This window comes from Protomyctophum parallelum, assembly GCF_964188405.1.
Source record: "Protomyctophum parallelum genome assembly, chromosome: 17".
Lineage (NCBI taxonomy): Eukaryota > Metazoa > Chordata > Actinopteri > Myctophiformes > Myctophidae > Protomyctophum > Protomyctophum parallelum.
Window position 1 is genome coordinate 28,993,474 of NC_139719.1, and position 15,895 is coordinate 29,009,368.

Sequence of the window (15,895 nt, forward strand, 5' to 3'; positions counted from 1 at the left end):
CATCACATAATGCTAGAACAGGCGCTGTACTGTCGAACAGGCGCTGTACTGTCCAACACATTGACTAGTCATCACATAATGCTAGCATGACCTATGTCTGATCCATGTCCTATGACCCTTGTCGCTGCGCGGAATGGATATCGGTATGGTCTTCCTGTTACAGGAAACAACAGGTGCTCTGTTGTACACATGTATAGCTTAGGGTTGGTGATGATCTGCTTTTTGGGGGTTTCGGATGTTTTGCGCTGTTGGGGGATTCAGAGTCCCTATGGTTGGGACTGATGCGCTTGACCTGAGTACCTAAAAGCAGATCCAATACATCGCCAAACCATAATAAATATATTGCATTGATTATCTTATATTCAATAAATATATATTACATCCTTCTTGAGTTGTCTGACTGAAATGAGCATTTGCGCCTGTCGTAGACATGCGCAGAGCAAGTTCAGTCAGGGAACCTCAGTCAGCGCGCCGGCCGTTAATTGGGCCACCGCAGCATCAAGCTCTCATCCACATGATTCACTCAGCCAATCACACGCTCACCCAATCTCTCATACCGGCTACTTGAACCAGAGGTTTGCAGTCCTCTGCCTTCTTGCTTGCTTACACTGCTGTTGTATCAACGTGCTGTTGTCATACAACCTGCGCTCAACTCTGCTTGCTTTAGCCTACTGCCGTTGTATCAGCGTGCTGCTGTCATACAACCCGCGCTCATTCTGCTTGCTTACTGCTGTTGTATCAGCGTGCCGCTGTCATACATCCTGCGCTCAATTCTGCTGCTGCTGCCTTTTTGTATACTGCGTGCTGCTGTATACAAAGTGCTCACCCACCTCCACCCCAGCTACCACCTGTCGTTTTGGATCTACTGTTTAGGTACGGGGGATTCAGAGTCCCTATGGTTGGGACTGATGCGCTTGACCTGAGTACCTAAAAGCAGATCCAATACATCGCCAAACCATAATAAATATATTGCATTGATTATCTTATATTCAATAAATATATATTACATCCTTCTTGAGTTGTCTGACTGAACTAAATTATTTGGAAGTATTTGTGGTGCTGCCTGCATGTCTTGGCCAGATCTCTTGAAAAGTCGAATCTTGATCTCAAATGGGCCTTTTTCTCTTTGTTAAATAAAAGGGAAAGGAAGTATTTTCTGGGACATTACAGTACAGCTTCTACTGGCTGCTCAGATGGCTTTTAGGGTTAGGAGTTAAGTGTCTTGCTCAGTGGCACTTCGACATGTGTACTGGGTGAGTTGGTGGTCATACCAGCTACTTTTTTATTCCCAGGACCCCCTAAAAACCTAAACATAAATAAATAAACACTCAAAGAACACATGGATCCAAGGCAAAACGTCCACAGAGGTCCTATTTGCATCCGTTTATGTTTTTTCATAAACAGAAACTATTCACTTTGACTGTGGTCCACGAAGAAGCAATCCTGAACCTTGTGCAGTTAAATGCAAAAGATGTAGCTTTGAATGTGTGCGTTCTCACATCCACACTGTACAAAATACTCAGTGTTAATGTAATCCACACTGTACAATGTAACTCTGAGAGCCTTATGGGTCCATTAGCTATAGCTTACATTTGTTCACATTCAGAATTAACTCATTAAAACTCGGAAAGCATCTGTGTCATTTTAGTTTTAATAGATACTTATGTTATATGGTACTAGGGCCTTACCCATTCTAAAATATGAACAGGAAATGATGTACAGTGTGGGTAATGAGATATAATAGATCCCATTGATTGGGAGGGAATTATTAATGGATGATCTTGGGAAATTGGGTTGAATTGGCACACAATTGATGTCATTAGCTAAGATAGATAGATTGTCATAGATAGATAGATAGATAGATAGCTAGATTCATTTTATTTTCTCAACGGCGGGGGGGGGGGGGGGGGGGGGGTCATTGCCTCAGTAATGTAACTTTGGGAGTGTAGCCAAATGGACCCACTCATTCCATTTTGTGGTGTCGGCGCACGTAACGTTGTGGCTGCTAATTCACACGTCCCGGGCTGAATGGGACTCGAAAAAACCCTGTTGTATTTGTCTGGCACGGTGAAGGAGGTGGTGAAGGAGAGCAGTGTGTCACAAACTTTGCAAATAACTTTGGAGAGGAGTGTGACACCCGTGTGTAGTTAAAAGTTATATCCAGTGACGTTCGAGCAGTAAAACTTCTGCAAATTACTTTGGCATGGCTTTGTAGATGTTGGTAGAAAGAAGTGGTAGGTGACCGTGTTGATCCGAAATTTCGAATGGGCATATGTATCTCACAGCGTGGTGATGGGGATGGCCAATTCCAGCTCTGTTGATGCTGAGAGAGACAGAATTATGTACAAACATTTCGCCCTGTGTAGGCTATTTCTGTGTCTGTGCACTCTGCACTGCACGCAGAGAGAGAGAAAGAGAGAGAGGCGTCCTGTGTCGGTCTCGGGGTGTCACGCTTGAATCACTGTAGTATGCGCCATGGCGGGAGAAGGTTTCCCTGTGTGGCTCTGCTGCCTGCCTGGCAGGAGGAACAGTCAGCGAGAACGCTCTAACCAAAAGGGGAGGTGGGGAAGGAAAGGGGAATATTGCGGAAAACTGTGACCCATAGGCCTCACTCACACTGTTGCATACAATATGCATACAACATTTGTCTTGTGTCTTGTCCGTGTTTAATGGCCGCCTCAATGCTTTTCCAATGGAAACTACGTGGTTTGTGATGGGGGAAGGGGGGCAAGCCAACACAAGTGTTTGGTCAAACCACGTGACTTCCATTGGAAAAGCATTGGGGCGGCCATGAAAAACAGGCAAAGCACAGCACAGTTGTTCTTTTTTTTTTTTTTTAAGATATTTTTTTGCGGCTTACGCCTTTATTTTATTGATTTTTGAAGGGACAGACAGTAGGCTGACAGGAAACAGGAGAGAGATGGGGGGATGACATGCAGTAAAGGCAGTGTCGGGTCCGGGAGTCGAACCCGCGGCACACTGCGACTGGATTACCAGTCCGGTGCCCAGACCGTTACGCTACGGCCTGGGCCAGCACAGTTGTTCTTTATGTGTGTACGAAGCCACATGGTTTGACAAAACATTTTTGTTTTGATGCGGGGGAGGGGGGCACAACACAGCCATCAGACAAAAATGTTTTGTCAAACCATGTGACTTCCATTGGAAATGCATTGGGGCGGCCATTAAACACGGACAAGACACAAGACAAATGTTGTAGCATGCATGTTGTAACAGTGTGAGTGAGGCCATACATTAATCTGTGTCCCTCCCAACATGCATTTCACTGATGAGTTGTTTTTGACGAAAATTAATTAAATTAAGATTATTTTTGGTGTTTGTAAGCAGGGCACATTGAGCCTGGAGGACAGGGCTGTGCGGCGCTATAGGTTCCGTGAGGCTGTCCGTGCGTCGTGGCGTTTTGAGATGGTCGCCTAAGCGAGCAGCAGTCTTGCTCTGTGCTAAGGAAGTGTACAGACAGACAGCTTTTCTTAAATTTCGAATAGATAACATCCGTTTTTCAAAACTGGTTTAGAACAGTGGTTTTACAGTGGTTTAGAACAGTGGTTCTCAGAAATTCCCTGGCACAAAACATTTTGAAATGGGGGTCCGCAACCAAATACTATGATTTTTAGGGACCTTGGCACGGAAACGTTTGAACTACTGATTTAGAAGGCATTTTGTAGAATCGTCCTCAGGTATTAATCGGTTTAACTTTAACCCATTCAGTACGTGAACCCCTTACCCCTACTTTAGCTGTTGAAAAATAGCAGATCTACAAGCTCATAGTGCGGCACAGAGTGCCACCGTACGAGCTTGTAGATCTGCTATTTTCTTTTAATCATGACATTTTTAAATCTTTGAATATAATTATTCTTTCAGAGCAAATGTTTTTAACTCGAATGTTTGCTTCTGGGGGCATCCCTGGAACAACATATTTTGAGATTGGGGTCCGCGGCCAAATACAGATAATTCTGGGGCTCCTTGACATGAAATAGTTTGAGAACGACTGACATAGAAACATGGGTTTTTCAGAAAACAGGTTTTTAGTGTGCAGCCGGTCCGAGCTGCAGAAAGGCTAATCCTTGGTCTGTTGAGTGTGCTGTGCGACGCACAGCATGCACCGCTGCAGGCTAGGACCACGGTCTGATGTGTCATAGCCTCGGGGGGACGGTGTGCGCCTCAAACACGACAAATTTCACAGTGAATTAGGCAGAGCAGCTGGTAGCAGGGAGATATTGATTTTCCGACAGACGTGAGAGTGGAGCATGGAAACATTTCATCCAGGCAAGAGAGATGTGGAGAGACGGAGAGAGGGGGAGAGAGAGAAAGAGAGAGAGACGGAGAAGAAGAGCAGTGTGTAACGTGTAAAAAGCAAAAAAAAAAAAGGTAAAATAATTTCCATTCCGGTGCAAAAGGACAATATTTCATCAGACTTCTGTGCATTCCCTGTGTCTCACACTGCTATCTCCTTCTTTATTTTATTTTTTATCCCATGATTTTGCAACCCATTTTTTCACCCAGTGTCAATTATCTAATGACTTCCTCTGCCAACCTGGGGGGGCAGCGGATTGGCCTCATGCTTCCTTCTATGCATGAGGAGTTCAAGCTGCTTCTTTTCACCTGACAGGGGAGAGTTTCCCCGGCCGGACATAGTGCGTGGAAGGAAAATGTTATTCTGACCAGTTCCTTTCACCTCCATCAGGCGCCCTGGCTGGCCAGGGGGAGGTAGTTTAGAGACCAGGATTACTGCATGTTTTTTGTGGGGATATCTACCCTAGGGGACATGGGGAGAACAGTCAAACTCCACACAGAAAGGCCCTTTTCCCAACCCCGCCTCGGGTATGGGAAACTGATACACACAGAATGTAGACACAACGCGTAAGAACTTTTTTTTGCAATGCAAAAGGTGAGCTGAACATCTGGCATACAGCTGGGACATCCGTTATTCTAATTTGGGTCAAAAAAGTGATGTCATCTAAAATATAGTCATATCTTCTGAAAAGGGCACAAAGTGTTTAATGTGTGAAACAAGCTGCTACATATTGACCGAAGTTGGGAGACATTTTCTGCACAATGTAGGTCCACTCAACCGCAGACACAAAGGGAAATGTCAATAAATACAAAGCTACGCTGAGTGATCATGTATAAAGATCCTACATGAAAACCTGCTGACGCCGTTTGGTGGCACGTCAGCAGTTTTTTCCCCCCGGATGTCTTATGACTTGAAAAAGGACAAAGAAATGAAGTGATTTTTGCGTGTCGTGCTGTTCAGTCTCAATGCTGTCTCAGTGCTGCCTTTTCCCCATCTAAAGTATTTTTGTTTTGGTTCTGTTTTTGTGGCAGAGCTCCTAGCTGTGAACTATAGCCAAGAGAGAAGCTCATCTCTCAAACAGCTCTCAGCTCATCAAACAAACACTTTGCAGATAGAACGAGGACATTTCAAGCTTTTCACACAGTTGCAATGTTGGTGAGTTTGACGTTGTTTAATCCAATCAGATAGGACTTTTCTGTTTGTATGTATGGGCTGTCAATGGGAAATTACAGATAGTTAACGCACCCTGCCAGTAACTTAACGCGGCAAGATGGCCGCGGTGTGCATAATGGTCAATAGAGCATACATGCTGGTGTCTAGAGCCCCCATCTGTTCAGAGTCGTTCGTGAGCCTAAGTTCTGGGAACATATACAGCAGGTGAATATATTTTTATGCCTTATGTTATGTAAAGCACTTAGTCACCTCAGTCCTAGACAGCCTGATATGCTATTACAGTGTGTCCCAGGACGCTGTAATGTCAATATTTCTGTGGTTCTGGCAGGCTCCATTCTTGTCTGTGATGATCAGAACATTTTATTTACACTCACAATCCTGGAACACTGTGTGTCCCATATGAACACAGTGGATTGCATTAATCTCAGTATGGTGTGAAAATAGAAAAAGTTGCAGACATGAAACTTTCTGGAGATAGGCAATCCAGTAGACCTTTGCATTTTCTGTCAGCATTATATTATTGTCCCGTAGTAATGCATTTTAAAGTGCACATTGGTTTGAAAAGTCGAGACGAAAATAGTTTCTTACTGAAAGAAATTCAAGTTTTGGAGAAAAATGTAAACAAATACAAAATCTAAACATAAAGCCAATAATTGGCAGTATAGTACCCATTACCATAGTAGATGGACAGTATAAGTCGTTAGTATGTCAAATTGACAACATCAGGGACCATATGGGATTTATGGATTTATAGATATTCTTGGAGATCCACCGCTCCGACCAACTTCACACCAGGCACGGTGTGAAGTTCCCTTGAGTCCTCATCAACACATGCAGCACGTTTGAAGCGATCAGTCAGATGGTTCTCGAGATTTGGGACATGCTTGCACGCACGCAGATATATTCTGTGCATTTATAGTGATGCAAACGACGTAGCCTATAATACATTCAGTATCCGTGCTTCAACTGACCAATTATTCACTGTAACTGGAATCTATGTAGTGTGCATGTACATGTTTTTCAGTGAAGGTTAATGGTACTGTAGATCAGACTTACTTTGCCAGTGCAGGGTTGCTGGGAGAGCTCTGAAGAGCACCAAAGGTGAGCCCCTAACTTACAGGATTTACAGCGCAGACCCTGCTTAGAGTTCCCTGCAAAGACACAGACAATACACGGGTCTCCATTAACCATTACATCAAACAAATGTTGCTCTGTGAGGAAATCAAAAAAAGTATTATGGCTTCATTATTATGCAGCTTCAAGCAGCAACACGATGATATGGCTTTAAGTGTTAAAATGCATTGTGAACTGCATTGTGAGATTGGCTTCTTTCGCCAAATGTTCACCCCAGAATAGGGATAGCCTTGCATGGCCAGACTAATAACACTGTGTAGATACATGTATGGTGGATACGGAAGGGAAAACAATGCCTCTGGTGTGGCCCCATACTGTATTTGCATACTGGGCCCTGATTGTTTCCCCACAACTTCGGGGGCAGCGAAATACAATCACAATCACAACCGAGCGGGACCAGACCTAATCTGCTGAGTGCTTTTTATTTATTTGATTTCTTTTCACTGGCAGATTCGTCTGATTTCCAGGCTTGAATAGGGATGCATAATTATGTTAAGCGAGAGAGTGGTATCCTAGTGACTTGTGTTCTTCTCTGTGCATTCATGGGACCTACCCTGGATCATGTGTTTGCATCTCTGGCAGCAGGTGGGCCGGCGGAACACGTGCTCCTGGAAGCAGTGCGTCTTGACGGGCTTGGCCTGAGCCGTGGAGGTCAGGGACTGCGAGGGGCTGACGGAGGGCGAGTGCGACGACAGCGAGGGGTTGGGGCTGAGGGACGGCGAGAGGGAGGGCGAGCGCTCGTAGGCCAGCGGCGAGTCGGAGATGGGCGGCGGCGACGGCAGAGGTGGCAGGGTCTCGGCGATGAGGTTGGCGGGGAGGCGCGACGCGCTGTTGTTGTTCCGCTGGAAGAAGTTGTCCATGCTCTTGCTGCGCATCACCGACTTGAAGGACAGGGAGCGCTTCAGCCTCTGCAGCTGTAACGAGAAGAGGAGATTATCAGTTTGTCTGGTGGACTCCGAAAACAGAATCGGATGCATGCGTTGCCAAGTATGATGTTCATCCAAGGAATTGTCTTTACAGTCCTTGGCATCTGGTGCAGCGACAACCTAGCAAAGGACATTTAACAATTGATGCAAGACTGCTGACAAGATACTGTATATCCATAAATCACATTAGTGGAGCACTGCATTGTAAACAACAGGCATTCAGACTGTATTTGAATGGGCACACCAGCTATATGGCTATGTGACTTTTTTTATTTCAAGGACCCCCCAGTTTGATATGCATTAAGCTCCCCATTTGTGAGTTACAGGCCCAAAGTGTCCAGTTGGTCCACTGGTGGTCCCCAGACCCCATGTTTAGGAGCAGGCTCTATGCTCTAGTCTAGTCCTATATTTACTTCACCTTAACCTTTTTACAAAGAGTATACAATCATAATACAGTATATTAAATATAATAAAAGTAATAAAGTCAGGCCTCTGGACATCTAAAGTCCAGAGTTGAGGCATTACATTTAGTTTGACTCGATTCCACAGATGAATATAGCCTATTAGCCGATACAAATAGCACCTCATACGAGGCGTTGTGAGCTGGTAGATTGGCTATTTTCACAAGGTTTGCTTCCGTAATATAACAAATACAAAAAGTAATAATATTATAATAATTTGGCCAATTTGGTATCAAAAAGGTCTTAAAAGTCCTTAAATTTCTCAGGTGTCTATGCTCGGGTGAGGGAAGGCAGGCATAGGGAGGGTGATATTGGTCATTGCGTGTACTCCTACGGGCTGGGGCGGCAGCGCTGCACCTGTCAGCGGGAAGTGTTGGGCGGGAGGAGTAGGACGAAGTAGGATATAACAGCAGTGACAACACATTGAAATATGTCTGGGGAGGAATTCATTGGAATAACCAATAAATTGGGGCAAAAAAGGGGGTAAAATAATTGGCCACTCTAAATAAATAATTTAAAAGTCCTTAAATTGTAACTTTAGAAATGTGCAGATACCCTGTATACAATTCTACTGTATGTTGGTTTATTTACTGTTCAGTGAGAAAAAAAATTCTGGGGACCCCCCAACTTAATTTGTGGACTCCCAGTTTGGGAACCACTGATCTAAAGCATGTCCAATCTCAATTGTCTCCTGGAGAGAAAGAAGATTCTTATAGGAATGAGGATAGAAAGTGGAAGTGTGTACAGAGACATGCATGTTGGCGTTTGTTCACGTACGTTCCCATTCCACAAATCCAGTTCAGACAGTAATAGCGGCAGGACCTGTTGCAGAGGTGCAGAGTGGGAAGGGACATTTTTTATATTTCAGCCAGGACAAGCGAGGCCTGTCAGGAGAGTGGAGTTGTTTTACACTAGCATTGTCTGAACTGGACTGGACTCCTCTCCATCCTCTGACTTGTCCTTACCATGACAAACTTGGCATACGCACAGCTTTTTTCCCAGGAACCACAACATTTGCCATCCCTTGCGAATTCCATGCGAAGTCAATATCCCTTAAAATTCACATTGCGCACCATGGCACTTGATGCATTGATGCACAACAAACACCAGTGTTTATCTTTCAAGCTGCCTGCTCTCTTCACCAGTATATACTCACTCCTGGCCGGTGCTCCCGGGCCATCGCAATGAAACAATGTTAATGACAAAAGTATTATGGGGATTTGAGATCCAATTTATGGAAATAATGACAAGCTGTGGACACAATGTCCTGAGAAATGAGGGCTAGGGGAGTGATACTGTGTGGTAACTCCACAGAAAAGTGTAACTTCTGTTTGGACAGGAAAGGTTGCCAAAGTACTTAAGGTCACTGCACTCGGCTGTGATCCTGCTACCTGGGAAATGAATGTAATATTTCTCAATCTGGCATCTAATTGTAATGAAGTCTGTCTGTGACTTTCATCTTTCATCTTCAAATGAATGTAAGATGAAATAAAACTGGGAAACTGGGTCGTTAAAGCAGCTAACTAATAGATATTTAGATGCAACACAAGGAAGAGGGATTTTGTAGCAGAATGTACAGTAAATAAATACACAAGTCTCAACACAATTGAAATCAATAGATCATGTCTTTAAGATATCTAAAACCGAAGAGACCACATTTTTAATGATCACATCTTCAGAACCTGACAAAATGGATGATATTTTGTGGGTGATATTTTTCATTCTGCGTTCAATCAATGTAGAGATTCTGTGTTTGAGTTAATTTGCTTGTGCATCTCAATTTAACAGAGAATGGCATTGGCTAGAATAATGGAACACATTCTGCCCCTTGTCTGTTCACGTGACTCTCTGCATGCATACAGCGTGTACTGTATTGCGTGTAACTTGTACACATCATGTGACTGAGTGTTTGCGTGAAACCTCTAACATGCACATGTTTTCCGCAGCACCAATTGAGCTGTCAGCGAAGCTCCAATGTGCACACCTTTGCAGCAAACTAATCAATAATGTTGAGTAGCTTCCACTTTCTTTCTGCCTTAAGCCACGGCTTCACAGCCACCAATTAGAGTGAGTGATGACAAGAGGTCTCTGTTGACCCATTAGTGAGTAGCCTACCTCGCACGAGTGTGTTTCTAGCGGTAGCCCAGTCCACGCTCTCTCTAATGGTCTGTTATTTTGGGTTTTGAGGTTACTTTCCATTAGTTGATTTCCCTTTTATTTTTTTATACCCGTGTATATACCCTCTGTAGGAGTCCGCCTGTTTAATCTGAGCCCAAAGAACCACATTGACCCTGACCTGGGTCTCAACATACACCTGAACCCAATGCTGGGCCTATAATGACAGACGTATAAAATAAATTAATTAACAATCAGAAAAAATAGATGAACATTCAGTGTAAATAGCTGGAAATTTGGTGAAAACAGATTAACATTTGGCCAAAATAGAAGATTGACTATTTTTACTATTCAATATTTAAATTATATTATAATATCATATATAGTTTATTGCTTTAGTGCTTAATATTTTGTCGGTGGAAACCGATTAATATAAAAACAATCTACAAGGTCAAAGCGAGTTGTTAAACTGCTACTTTTGATACTTTTGTGTGACGCTGTAGTATAAGTAGGGTATTAATTTACAAAAAAAACACAGAAATGTAGAATATGGAAATAAGATGATATAGTCTATATAACGCACAGCAAATTGCAGTGCGAGTTATTTTTGAAACATAACACCATTTTAAGTGGTTAAGATAACATGTACAATAAAATGCCAATTATTATAAATTATGTTGAGACACATTGCTGATTGCACAAGTGTACAGTGTACACCTTTACACAGCAAGTCTCAGCTGCTGACCTTTATGAGATCCAAGCTAAAAAGACTACGCATTATTCACATAATTCCAAAATTCCTCAACTACCCTGCTGTACAAATCTGCATAATGCAGCGGTGCGTTAGATGAGTGCAGTTAATCATGACTACAATGATGAATGGCAGCCCATAAAAGAATCTGCCAGCATTGTAAAAGCATAAGGGGTCATGACCTTTCTATGGCTAATCACAGTGCAGTATATCAAAGGTTTGTTTATACCTTGTCATACTACAACAACTAAAACGACCTATTTTCAACCAAAGAAAGTGTTGCAGTCAGAGCCGTGTCTGTCTGAGAGCCACACGGTCCTGCAGTAAACGAAGCCTTATTCAGCAGTTCTCAACTTCCATTCCACCACTCTGGTTAGAGCTGAAGGCCTGCCAAAGAAAGAATCACAGCCAGGTGCTATGGTGACATTCATTGCCTCTCTCTCGTAATGCACAGAGATGCCCCATGTGAGCCAAAGGACGCGTTAACTGCCTTGGAACTCCCTTGGGCCCTTTTCACACTTCGGCATGACCAATTATTCACATGAAAATGCAGGTGTGAGAGTACCCGACGTGTCGAACGCTGATTGTTTAAACCACCACGTGATGCGGTGAGTCACTAAATTGATCTATAAAGTGTAAATAGAATGGTCTCTCTACTCCTTTCATTCAAACATTGCCGGTGAAGATTGAATAGCATGCTGTTTTGTTTTGATGCAAGAATTGTGTCTGAAATGGCAGTTTAAGAGGGGTCTCTACAGGAGCTATAGACGTTTAACCCATTAGCCCATTAGATTCCCATTGGCTACACCCAGACACATTTTCTTATAAATGTGAGCCAAATGCAATATGAAACAAGTTGCATTAATTTAAATAATTTGTGCTGAATTTCAATAAAAAGTCACAAATCAAATTGTGTGAAGTGGGGTGAAGTACCTAATCCATCTAGACTTGGCTGCCACATGACGTCACCGGGAAAAGCCAGACAGAAATGTTAAAGAAAACTGTTCTAAGGTTTTTTCGTTGAGTGCATCATTTTGGAGGGAGTGTAGGGGGCCCACACCCTGCATGAGACACTCACGACTAAGTGGTCACACAACTAGAGTTGTTCCGATACCGATACGGCGATGCCAGTATCGGAAAAAGCTGCCAATACTGGCTAAAATGCTTGTATCAGTATCTGTGAGTATGTCTATGCCATTCTGATATAGCATGTAATTTATCACACTAGAGTGGCCGGGCAGGGGCCCTGCCCAGAGCCCGGGCACAGGACTTTTGTGGCGGTTTCTGGACAACAAGTATTAATGGAATGTGTATTTATTCCTAGAACAGTGGTTCTCAAACCTTTTAATTTCAAGGACCCCCATAACTCTCAGAGTTACAGACCTGTATATAAGGGTCCATTTGGACCACTGTCCTAGATTTGTTTAAATTACACACAATTCGGTGAAAATAGACCTCCAAGCTCACAACGCCTTGCCAATGTGAGGCATTGTGAGCTTGTGGGTCAGCTATATTTGGCAAAGAGATTTGGTGTAGAGGGAAATACTAACCAGTGGTGGAAAAAGTAGGCCCTACTAAATACTAAATAGTATCAAAGTTAAACGATCAAAAGTAAAAGTACTTAGAATGTCTTTTCAAATGTCTCAAATGGATACAAATTTAATAGCCGAAGTAATGGTCAATGTATGTTTTGTAATAATTTAAATCAACAAAGTAACTAGTAACTACGTTTTCAAATAACTGTAGTCGAGTAAAAAGTACAATATTTGCCTCTGATTAAGTATTGGAAGTATTGGAAATTGTACTTAAGTACAGTGTCAGTACATGAGTAATTGTATAGTTACTTTCAAACACTAGATTTAACATAGATCCCTAGCCCTGAGGGACCCAATTCTTCTATTATCGTTTAAGTGGATAATACCCACATTACGTTCAGGAAATGGGTATTGCCTCTTCCCTCCCAGTTACCCCACATGCCCCCTGGAAATGATAGGAGCCCAAAAGCGGTGCAGTGTGGAGCGTCACATTCGACACAGTAAATCCCCAAAGCGCTCTCTTTTCTCCGCCTGTCTCTCTGCTATAGATGCCGTCGAAGCTATTTCTGGCGTGTGTAATGCTAGAGACCTGTCACCGTCAGGACAAGTGATGGCAATTAGCTCAATGCAGAGCGAGCCAGGGATATGGAAACGAAGCGCGTCTGTGGAAGATGTGAGGAAGAAGATGCGGGCAGGGGGGGGGGGAGACGTAATGAATGAGAAGGGAGACAGGAAGAAAGAGTGACGTAGAGCGAGAGAGCGAGGAGAAAAGGTGGGGTCAAGTAACGGCATATATGTCTCTGGATGTGGATCTGGGACTTTGTGTGACCATTCATCTATGACGAATGACTTCAATGTACACTATAGGATCCGAGTCCCATTGACGTCCTTTATAACATTTTAATATACTGTATAATTATATTAAAAGAAATAACTAAAGATTATGTGAAAGACATCAGTCCAGTGGTTTGTGAGATTAGCTCTCCAGAGAATCAGACAAACACACAGACCCTTTTCTAGACAACTCGCCTGCTACAGAACCACGATGGAAAACAAATAATGACTATAGTAAAGTCCTCCTTATATACATGCTCCTTCCGACGTCGGGGGAGGGAGAACTGCCCTTTTGGACAGGCTTTGCAAACTAGTTCAGAGACTCAGGACATCTCTGGGGATGCAGATGGTTTGAGAACAAGTTCTGAGACCACTCATCAGAAGTTCTGAATGATGACAATGAGAATCCTGGTCTCTCAACTGCCTCCCCCTGGCCAGCCAAATACAAATAATCTGAGAGATAAACAGAGTAGAGCCCAGGATTACATTAGATAAATTGACACTGGGTGAAAAAATGGGTTACAAAATCCAAAAACCCATTCTGAATTATGTCAATTTGTAACTTTGCATTACCTCCCTTTCCGAGAGCTTCATAAGAGCATGTGCCATGTATTGTGATTGACTCAGAGAGTACACAAATGTAACCAAAATGAGAACCAAAAGAGTCAACTCGGCTTGTGAGTGAAACCGCCGTTGATGCAGCAGCTTTGGTGTTCACTCCCCGACAGGCAGGCAGACAGACAGACAGGCAGACAGACAGGCGTCGAGGCGGAGCAGACATGGTCTTGTTCTGCTGGCTCTTTGAAGATGCGCACAAAGTCTTGAGATGCACTGGAGGTAGCTATAAATAGGCTGTAGTGTGGAACACTGTGATAAATTAATGATTAAGAGGAAAGAGGGTGTTTGGGATGTGGTGTCTGAGCGGACGAGGCACAGGGTAATGAGCCGCTTTGGTCTCATTTGTGTGCTTTTCTGTCGCACACATGTTGTGCACACAGTAAAATCCTGAGTGTTAATTTACAAACTGATGAATGAACACAGAGGTGCAGAGTCGGCAGTATAATGTTAATGTGTCCGTGTGTCTTTGACTCCGAAAGACATACTGGGTTTAATTTGGCAGCGGCTATTATTCCCTGGATTGTATGGTACACCATTTTAGATGGAGAGAGAATAAATGTGCACACACTGGATAGTTGCTTCCTCACAACGGTGGCCCTGGCTGAGTGGGTAAAGGCCATCTGGACATTGGAAGGTCACCAGTTAGACCCTCAGCCTGACCAGTCTACGTGCCAAAGTGTCCCTGAGCAAGACACTAATAACAGCCCCACTTGTGAGGCCTACAGATAGTCAATAGCGACGTTTTTTAAATAAATGGCACATTTTAACCTTTTATACAAAGTGCCCTACAATGTGCAATTGTGCATTACGTACATTCACACACCAACAGGCAGCACATACTGTACACATAAACTATAAATGCATACGGTACATACGCATAGGCATACATAATGGGCTTTTAGATACGCATAGTTTAAGAAACAAAAAAACTAATACAGTACAGAGGTTTGTGCACTCTGCATAAATATTTTGTATAAACCTGATTTGCATTAGCATCTGCATTTGAATACACAACCACGACCTTGAGGAGAACTGAATGCCATCACCACAACACTTTCTTCACGGACACAGTTCAACAACTGAGAACCCTTAAAGGACCACTTCACCACTTTTCAACTTCTGGTTTTTCTAATTGGTCCCCACTAATGTTCATGATAAAATACCACCAGTTTGTGTCTCATGGGAGGGCTGTGGGAAGTTCAGAAACCCGTCCACCAGTGACATCATCGATGGGGAATCCAAGCTAATAGAAACTGCAGCTGGCGTTCTTTTCCTGAAAAGTTGCAATCTAAATATATTTTCAAACAAATCTTGTTTAAAAACAATCGATGAATTGAAACTATATTTGAAAGAAATAGACTGCATCTAATTTAATTCCTCTAACTGAGCGCAGCACAGATGTCGTATCTTATGCATTGACTTAGCCTATAAATAAATCTAACTGAAACACAAACGAGGAACCGTTTGTGTGTGTGTGTGTGTGTGTGTGTGTGTGTGTGTGTGTGTGTGTGTGTGTGTGTGTGTGTGTGTGTGTGTGTGTGTGTGTGTGTGTGTGTGTGTGTGTGTGTATCCTGTGCAGGATTAGAAAATAAGGTATTTCAGCGGTCTCTGCATCGTCAAAGTACTGTAGGAAAGGGAAAGCAACACAAATTATTGCAAATTACTACACTTGGAAGCCTTCGCAGTGAATTCTGGGTGTTGTAGGACCAGCCAGCTACAGTATACGTATACTGTTGCAAATCAGACCAAGAAATAGTGCTTACTCAACCGATATTGCATGTATTCAAAAGTCTTGATTGACACCGATAACGTCACAAGTTGACTAAACATTCACAAATTTGACAGTGGAGAATTAATTGAACTGAGCACTCTCAGAGCCGATGGCAGCTCTACTGGTGACAAGCCTCAGAGGGGACTTGTGCTGCACCCTGTCAATTATTTCTCTTCTAACGGCATGCCTTTAGGACCCTGTGAGTCCTGAGAGAGGAAGGTACTGTACCCTCGTACAGTATATGAAAGATCTAGTGATAAATAGC

The 15,895-nt window shown here is 43.2% G+C and overlaps 1 protein-coding gene across 1 annotated transcript in view; it reads right to left on the reverse strand.

Moving 5' to 3' along the window:
* LOC310875191 (SH3 and cysteine-rich domain-containing protein 2-like) overlaps positions 1 to 15,895 on the reverse strand; it is a gene marked incomplete at both ends in the record, with an annotated part of 50,333 nt that overhangs the window by 23,203 nt on the left and 11,235 nt on the right. Inside the window, 2 exons of the mRNA XM_083788332.1 lie at positions 6,542 to 6,636; positions 7,173 to 7,533. Coding sequence (XP_083644458.1) covers positions 6,542 to 6,636; positions 7,173 to 7,533 — 456 coding nt within the window. The remainder of the gene's footprint in view (positions 1 to 6,541; positions 6,637 to 7,172; positions 7,534 to 15,895) is intronic.